This window comes from Gopherus flavomarginatus, chromosome 20 (assembly GCF_025201925.1).
Source record: "Gopherus flavomarginatus isolate rGopFla2 chromosome 20, rGopFla2.mat.asm, whole genome shotgun sequence".
NCBI classification, from domain to species: domain Eukaryota; kingdom Metazoa; phylum Chordata; order Testudines; family Testudinidae; genus Gopherus; species Gopherus flavomarginatus.
This window is the reverse complement of record NC_066636.1, coordinates 23,538,516-23,547,653: the sequence shown is the minus strand read 5'-3', so window position 1 is coordinate 23,547,653 and position 9,138 is coordinate 23,538,516. Positions and strand designations below refer to the sequence as shown.

At 42.7% G+C, this 9,138-nt stretch overlaps 2 protein-coding genes across 2 annotated transcripts; one reads left to right on the top strand and one right to left on the bottom strand.

Annotated features, from left to right (window-relative positions):
* The first annotated feature begins 1,023 nt into the window (after positions 1–1,023).
* LOC127038414 (claw keratin-like) lies at positions 1,024–1,458 on the top strand. The gene has a single exon (XM_050931008.1). It carries the CDS (start codon positions 1,024–1,026, stop codon positions 1,456–1,458), a length of 435 nt encoding a protein of 144 aa, XP_050786965.1.
* Positions 1,459–7,705: 6,247 nt separating this feature from the next.
* On the bottom strand, positions 7,706–8,236 carry LOC127037749 (claw keratin-like). The gene has a single exon (XM_050929773.1). It carries the CDS (start codon positions 8,234–8,236, stop codon positions 7,706–7,708), a length of 531 nt encoding a protein of 176 aa, XP_050785730.1.
* Between the last annotated feature and the right edge of the window lie 902 nt (positions 8,237–9,138).

Genomic DNA, 9,138 nt, shown 5'->3' with positions numbered 1-9,138 from the left:
GAGCTGTCACAGTAGGGTCCATTTTCATTTAAGACTCAATCTTGCATGTTCTCTCTGTGATTTTTAACAGGGAATAGGGTGTTCTTCCATAATTATCTTGTGTCGTTATTTGAAGCCAAAGTTGGTGATTTTAGGAGCACCGTATGCAACCGGGAAACATATTTCCTATTAACTGGATATAGAATTAGGGCATTCAAATCTTTAAAGTAACATTAGAACGTCCCTTATCCATTTTTCTCTTGGATAGATGAGGAAGAAACTTCTCCACCTTCATCCATAAATGGGCAATTCAAGGGTCTTCTTTGTTCTGAAGTAGCTGTTACTCCTCACTATTGGAGCCAGGAGAATTATTAAGGTGACAACTGGTGTTGTCCAGTCTAGCAATTCCTACATTGTTATGAACAGAAATACCCATTGAAAATGCTTTTCCTCAGATGATGTAATTGATTGTGGCTCCATGGAAGCCATTTTACCAGAGTACAAAGTCTGAGGAACTTGTCCTTAGTGATTTATTTGGAGAAAGGAAAAGTTTCTGTTCCTTCATTAGCAAGTATTGATGACTCCCAAGGTCTAGAAAACAAAGAGCCACACTCTGACGCTGGATTCAACTGGTTTGCATGCAGAGGTTGAACCCTCAAAGGAAAGGAAAAGATCAGCATTATCCCAGCCATGTTCTCTTTGAGAAATGTCTATAATGGACACAGCAGACCAGGGGTCCTTCAAAGAAATAAGGACACTTATTCCTGGTGGTGTTTTTCAGACAGGTCATTGAGAAGGTTTCAAAGGAGGCAGTTGGGAAGGAAGTTTAGTGTGAGTGGATAAGAAGCAAAGAAAGAGGAAATAGGAACAAAAACATAGCCACGAATAGAGAGTCTAACCCCACTCCTCCTCTTTCTCTTGTGCCCTACAGCAATCTCACTGCAATAGTAACTGGGTTCTGAGTCCTTTCTTCCACTGACACTGGTACTTTTTCTGTACTCTATTCCCTGTTGGGTGTTTCAGGTTTACCTCCATCACAGAAAGATGTCTTGCTCCAGCCTGTGCTATCCAGAATGCGGAGTGGCCCGTCCCAGTCCAGTTTCCGGCAGCTGCAACGAGCCGTGTGTTAGGCAGTGCCCTGACTCTCAAGTGCTCATCCAGCCATCACCGGTTGTCGTGACCATCCCAGGACCAATTCTCAGCACTTTCCCTCAGCAGAGTGAAGTGGGAGCTGTTGGAGCACCTGTGGTCGGATCTGGCTATGGAGGCTCATTCAGTTTAGGGGGATTGTACGGCTATGGAGGCCCTTATGGAGGATTGTATGGTTCCGGGGGCCGTTATGGTTACGGGGGATTGAGTGGTTACGCGGGCCGTTATGGTGGACTGTGTGGTTACGGGGGAGGTTATGGTTATGGGGGAGCATGCGGTTCTGGGGTATCTTGCCATAGATACCTGAGTGGAAGCTGTACACCATGTTAAACCTGCAGGAATATCAATGGTAAAAGAAAAGACCAGGAAATGAACAACAAACTCTAGATTCAGGCAGAGATTTCAGAAGTGCTGGGCAGGCACGGCTCCACTTGAATTCAATACGAGCTGTGTCTGCTCAGCCCCTTTCTCTCAGAGACCGATTTCTGATATTATGCTTATACACTCTTTCTGACAATGCTTTCCCAGCCACGTGCTTATTCTCTTAGTCACACGTGGACACATTCTGAATGACACTCAGGCTGCTTGCACTAACCCCGCAGTGTGAGGGAAACAGGGAAATTAAGACAGGCATCAGTTATATTTATTATCACTTTAATTTGTTTGTCCAGCTCTGCACCTGCAGCATAGGAACGAGAACATCTTGCCTCAAATGCATCCCAAGGAAGCGGGTGATCCGTCGCTGCCCTTTTGGAAATAGCTGAAATAGATTCTTTCTGCTCTGTGTTATTTCTTTCTTTAACTGTGTATTGCAAACTTCATTCATATTAAAAACAATGCTGCATCATAATATTGGTCTTCTTGTTTTCCTTGTTCCTCCCTCCTTGTTTAAAAATCATGCTGGATAAAATTCACCCCTGTAGAGCAGGCAGCACCAGGCACTTCTGAAGTTGCAACATCTGAAGGCGTGGAGTGATAGGAGAATAAAGCCCTTGAAGTGGTTCATAGCATTATGCAGGCCCTCTGCATAGGGGTGGTGTTTTTCCTTGCATTATCTTTGTAGCAAAAAGCCTTTTCCTGGTAACACTTACACAGATTTTCACTTTAAAAATGTAAATATTTCCTTTGATTTCAAAAAGACCAATCACATGGTTCATGGAAAGTGTCTGTGTTAATCTTTGCTGAATAGCCACCCAGATTTTTGGAAGGAAAAGGAAATTGACCACCCCTAAAGACAAATTACACTACACCAAACTCATCTGCAGCAGTCAGGAATCCCTTCTGTGGTACGAAGAGATTAGTACACTGACCATTACTTCAGTCCAAGAATCTAATGGTTTTTTAGGAAGCTGATGCTCACTGCACTCCATATTACCACTTTTATAGGAACCCCCCACCCCCGAGTGCACCACAGCTTGGTATTGCAGAGCGTGGTGGTTGGATCAGCACCGTAGGTTCAGGGCACTACCTTATGTAAGGCTTGTTGAAGCTGTTCACACAAATGCGTATGTCTAAGATTCAGGGCTAAATTAAAAGGATCACGAACGCATTATCTGAATGCTTCCTCAGATAAAAAGAACAGGAGTTCTTGTGGCACCTTAGAGACTAACAAATTTATTTCAGCATGAGTTTTCGTGGGCTACAGCCCACTTCTTCAGATGCATAGAATAGAACACACAGACAGGAGATATTTATACATACAGAGACTTATTCATTTCACAAAGGAGAATAAGTCAGAGAAGTGATTGGAAGACTTTGGAATCTTGAGTGTTTTTATAGAGTTTTGTAGACTGCCTGGGGGACTTCAGAGGCCCTGCGTTTCTGAAGGCTTAATTAGTTACAAAACAAACTTTATGTAACTTCTTCAATTGATGTATTTTTTCCAGCTGTGGTTCTGATGATTAGCTTGTTCCTAACTCCACATGATGTGACATGCACCTTGCACCATAAACTCTCTCTCATCTTAAAACTTTATGGACCAGCTACATTCCTGCTTTCATTCTACTGACTTCATTGTTGCTGCAGTGGGCTATTTGGAAGCCTAGAATGGTAACTGTCCAATGTAATAGAGAAGCCACGGTGAGTATGTGGCCTATTATTGGGTTTTATTTCTGACTATGCCACTTGCTCCCAATGTATCTGTCACCTCAGTGTGCTTTTCATTTCCCTTTCTTTAAGAAACATTCCTTTGTAAAGCTCAAGGGGCAGATGCTGAGCCAGGGTACATCAGTGCCATTCCATACACTTCAGTTGAGGGAAGGCATTGACACAGCTGAGGTTAGAAGAAATGGCATTGGGGGTGTATTTTCTACTTTACAGAACATTCTAATTACAGCTGAAAAGCGTTCTGCAGAATGCCCTAGGTTGGTCAAACTTGGAATTAATCCAATCTCCTCTCACAGAAAGTGGACTACTGAAGAAGTACTCCTTAACTCTGTCTGTTCTGTGCCTCTTCCTCTTCTTTACAAGCTGAATTCTCTTACAGGACCCAATTCTCTTGGCTGCTCATGAATGGAGATGCAGTAGCTGATGTTTCCCATTGACTTCACTGTACATTGCACCTGAGCAGTTGCGGCTGAAAGTGCCGAGTATGCTCAGACAGATGCACTCCACACAAGGTTTTCTCTAAACTAGCCTGGATAAAAATGCCTTTCTTCAGTTTGAAGCTGTGCTGGTACACACTGGCTCAACATCCACCCTTAAACTGTAAAATAGATATAAAAGGGAAATGCAAAGCTACCTTGAATGAAAATCAAAGATCCCCAATTTCAGAGGCTGCAAATTACAAACTGAGTACTGGAATGATATCTGAGACCTTGACATACGTTTTTAAAGTGAATCTAATCGTTAATATTGGAACATCTAAACCCAGTAAATGTTATTGCTACTATAATAATACATCTCTTTGACTGTATAAAACTTGATGAGAGGTTATGAAGTGCTTAGAAATGCTTAGATCAGAGGAAGCCTCAGACGATGAATTTTGAAAGATCTTAAGATATCTTATTGGCACAGAGGTGAACCAAGGTCAGACAGGGAGTGATTGGCAGAGTCAAAAAAACCAGACCAATAGTTGGGACTATTCATGCCAAAAATTAACTACATCTCTTGAACCAGACTGGACACTTGCTGCTCATTGCCTCCAACTATGTCACTCAGCCGAGAGTAACTGTTAGAGAGGCTCATTCTGGAATTGTTCTTATTTTGTTCTGATGATTTTTTGGGGAATTTTTTAGTGAAACATCTTCTGATCTAAATGTGAACCATAATCAACAATCAAGGGTTTTGCGCTCCACTATAACTGTCTCTATTTGAAGGTGTTGGCCCAGTGGTGGGTATTTATATTTGAGCAGATTTAAATTATCTGTTACCAAATTGAATTGAATTAAATTATATGGTACCACGTTTGAATTCAATATGGAGAGTTTTATTCCTGTACAACGCATGAACAAACTTGAAATGTGCACACTTGTAATTTCTTTGGACAATTATTATCCTCATGTATAAAGAAGGCTGTGTTAAAGAGATGACTTACCCTGTACTTCATTTCACAAATCTGAAAGAATTCATTGCTATTGAATTACTATGACCCATGAGAGGGGAGTAGTGGGGGCAAAAGACATATCTGGCTTTAAGATTAAGCTTGATAAGTTTATGGAAGGGATGGTATGATGGGAGAGCCTAATTTTGGCAATTGATCTTTGATTATCGCCAGATAAGTATGCCCAGTGGTTGGTGATGGGATGTTGGATGGGATGGGATCTGAGTTACTGCAGAGAATTCTTTTCTGAGTGCTGGCTGGTGAGTCTTGCCCACATGATCAGGGTTTAGCTGATCGCCATATTTTGGGTTGGGAGGGAATTTTCCTCCAGGGCAGATTGGCAAAGGCCCCGGAGGTTTTTCGCCTTCCCCTGCAGCTTGGGGCATGGGTCACTTGCTGGTGGATTCTCTGCAGCTTGAGGTCTTCAAACCACAATTTGAAGACTTCAGTAACTCAGGCATAGGTTAGGGGTTTGTTATAGAAGTGGATGGGTAGGGTTCTGTGGGCTGCTTTGTGCAGGGGGTTGGACTAGATGATCACATTGGTCCCTTCTTACCCTAGAATCTATGAATCTATCTATGAGAGAGATGTGTTTCCAAGGAGAGAAAAAGTAGCACACACAGTGCAGTTGGCGTCTTTGTCCCAAAGGGTGACAAGCCTTAAAGCAGTGGTTCCCCCACTTGTGCAGTGAAAGCCCCTGGAGGGCCAGGCTGGTTTGTTTACCTGCTGCGTCTGCAGGTTCAGCCGATTGCGGCTCCCAATGGCTGCGGTTTGCTGCTCCACGCCAATGGGAGCTCTGGAAGTGGCGTGGACCAAGGGACATACTGGCTGCTGCTTCCAGCAGTTCCCATTGGTCTGGAGCAGTGAACCACGGCCATTCAGAGCTGTGATCGGCCAAACCTGCTGACGTGGCAGGTAAACAAACCAGCCTAGCCCACTAAGGGCTTTCCCTGCACAAGCAGCGGAACAAATTTGGGAACCACTGCCTTAAAGCAAGTTTTTGAAGCTTGAATTATATACTGGAATTTACAATGTTATCATAATCATGGAAAAGAAATTAACAGACTTGGCTTCTTTATAAAAATGATAATATGGAGCACTTTGAGGAACAGCTTCCTAAAAAAAAATTAGACTCTTGTATTGAAGTAATGGTCAGTGTACTAATTGACTTTAATGCCTCTTTCCAATCCTAGAGGAGTCTCAAAAGGCTTTAGTGTCAATGAAAATCAGGCTAGGTTATCTCCTATCCATGAGTATGGAGCGTTTCTTTCTGCCTTTTAACTTTCTAACAGCAGCTGCAGAATGGAGAAGCTTTTGGATCTTCATCTTTTATTGTGTTTTCTTTACATTGTGACTGACCAGAGTGATACAAGTAATTAAAAACAGACTTGATTGTGAAACTCTACAACTCTACAACTGCACTAAAGAACTAAGACAACTCTGTCAGAAATACATCACTGTGGATCTGGGATAGGATGTGGCTCTTCATGAAACCATGGAAACGTAATCTTGCTACTCTGCTTACTTGCTTGCTTTATTCTTTTATTTTTTTGACAATTTTCTACTCCCCTTTATTTCAAATTCAAATATATATTACACTCTACTATTTGTCTAAGATTTATCTCTCTAATGCTGCAGCTCCAAATTCGTTGTTGATCCTGGTGTATGTCTAAGGAGACTGATGAGTTGAGAAATGTCTCTTGGTGACGCAGAGAGAATTGTGCTTGCAGTACTCTTGAGCAAATACCAACTAAGATGGATGAACTGCAATTCTTCAGGTTTGGCAAGGATATAAACTCTTGTGCTTCAGATATAAACTCTTTTTTCTTTTGTGTTGTCAAATCAAAAATTTGATCCGTGGATAAAATTCATCTTTTGGAAACTGAGACCCACAAACATGTTGAAGAAAAACAGTAGAAAATGCAATCTTCTAATGTGCAGTTCCTGCAATATCAAGCTATGGCAGACCCAGCAGTTTTTATATAAAAGTGCTAATATGGAGTGCAGTGAGCATCAGCTTCCTAAAAAACCATTAGATTCTTGAACTGAAGTAATGGTCAGTGTACTAATCTCTTCGTATCACAGAAGGGATTCCTGACCGCTGCAGATGACTTTGGTGTAGTGTAATTTGTCTTTAGGGGTGGTCAATTTCCTTTTCCTTCCAAAAATCTGGGTCGCTGTCCAGCAAAGACTCACACAGACACTTTCCACAAAACATGCAATTACTCTTTTTGAAATCAAAGGAAATATTTACATTGTTAAAGTGAAAATCTGTGTAAGTGTTACCAGGAAAAGGCTTTTTGCTATACAGATAATGCAAGGAAGAACTCCGCCCCTGTGCAGAGGGCCTGCATAATGCTATGAACCACTTAAAGGGCTTAACTCTCCTATCTCTCCATGTCTTCAGAAGCTGCAACTTGAGAGGTATCTGGTGCTCCCTGCTCTATAGGGATGCATTTTATCCAGCACGATTTTTGAACAAGGAAGAAGGAACAAGAAAAACGAGAAGACCAATATTAAGATGCAGCATTGTTTTTAATATGAATGAAATTTGCAATACACAGTTAAAGAAAGAAATAACACAGAGCAGAAAGAATCTATTTCAGCTATTTCCGAAAGGGCGGTGACGGATCACCCACTTCCTTGGGATGCATTTGAGGCAAGATGTTCTCGTTCCTATGCTGCAGGTGCAGAGTTGGACAAACAAATTAAAGTGATAATAAATACAACTGATGCCTGTCTTAATTTCCCTGTTTCCCTCACACTGCGGGGTTAGCGCAAGCAGCCTGAGTGTCATTTAGAATGTGTCCACATGTGACTAAGAGAATAAGCACGTGGTTGGGAAAGCATTGTCAGAAAGAGTTTATAAGCATAATATCAGAAATCGGTCTCTGAGAGAAAGGGGCTGAGCAGACACAGCTCGTATTGAATTCAAGTGGAGCCGTGCCTGCCCAGCACTTCTGAAATCTCTGTCTGAATCTAGAGCTTGTTGTTCATTTCCTGGTCTTTTCTTTTACCATTGACATTCCTGCAGGTTTAACATGGTGTACAGCTTCCACTCAGGTACCTATGGCAAGATACCCCAGAACCGCATGCTCCCCCATAACCGTAACCTCCCCCGTAACCACACAATCCTCTGTAACCTCCCCCGTAACCACACAGTCCACCATAACGGCCCCCGTAACCACTCAATCCCCCATAACCATAACCTCCACCATAACCACACAATCCTCCGTAACCTCCCCCGTAACCAGAAAGGCCCCCATAACCAGAACGGCCCCCGAAACCATACAATCCTCCATAATTGCCTCCATAGCCGAACAATCCCCCCAAACCAAAGGAGCCTTCATAGCCAGGTCCGACCACAGGTGCTCCAGCGGCTCCCACTTCACTCTGCTGAGGAAAACTGCTGAGAATGGGTCCTGGGAGGGTCACGACAACCGGTGATGGCTGGATGGTCACTTGAGAGTCAGGGCACTGCCTAACGCACGGCTCATTGCAGCTGCCGGAAACTGGACTGGGACGGGCCACCCCGCATTCTGGATAGCACAGGCTGGAGCAAGACATCTTTCTGTGATGGAGGTAAACCTGAAACACCCAACAGGGAATAGAGTACAGAAAAGGTACCAGTGTCAGTGGAAGAAAGGACTCAGAACCCAGTTACTATTGCAGTGAGATTGCTGTAGGGCACAAGAGAGAGAGGAGGAGTGGACTTAGACTCTCTATTCGTGGCTATGTTTTTGTTCCTATTTCCTCTTTCTTTGCTTCTTATCCACTCACACTAAACTTCCTTCCCAACTGCCTCCTTTGAAACCCTCTCAATGACCTGTCTGAAAAACACCACCAGGAATAAGTGTCCTTATTTCTTTGAAGGACCCCTGGTCTGCTGTGTCCATTATAGACATTTCTCAAAGAGAACATGGCTGGGATACTGCTATCATTTCTTTTTCTTTGAGGATTCAACCTCTGCATGCAAACCAGTTGAGTCCAGTGTCAGAGTGTGGCTCTTGGGTTTTCTAAACCTCAGGAGTCACCAATACTTGCTGATGAATAAACAGGAACTTTTCTTTTCTCCAAATAAATCACTAAGACAAGATCCTCAGCTCTGGTAAACTGGGTTCAGGTCTGCTGGCTTCCATGGAGTGACCCTAAATTACACCATCTGAGGAGAAGTATCTTCAGTGGGTATTTCTGCTCATAAGGAGGTTGGAATACCTAGACTGGATCACACTATTTGTCAGTTTAATAACTCTCCTGCCTCCAATACTAAGGAATAATAGCTGCTTCACAATAAAGTAGAAGACCCCTAAATTGGCCAGGTATGGACTTCCTAATCTAGCCAAGAGAAATATGGCTATGAAATTTTGTAAAGTTACTTTAAAGGTTTAAATTCCCTAATTCAATTTCCAGTTAATAGGAAATATGTTTCTCAATTGCATATGGTGCTCCTAAAATCCACACCTTTGGCT

Coding starts and splice junctions, on each gene's coding strand:
- LOC127037749 (XM_050929773.1), bottom strand. CDS start 8,236: ATGTCTTGCTCCAGCCTGTGCTATCCAGAATGCGGGGTGGCCCGTCCC.
- LOC127038414 (XM_050931008.1), top strand. CDS start 1,024: ATGTCTTGCTCCAGCCTGTGCTATCCAGAATGCGGAGTGGCCCGTCCC.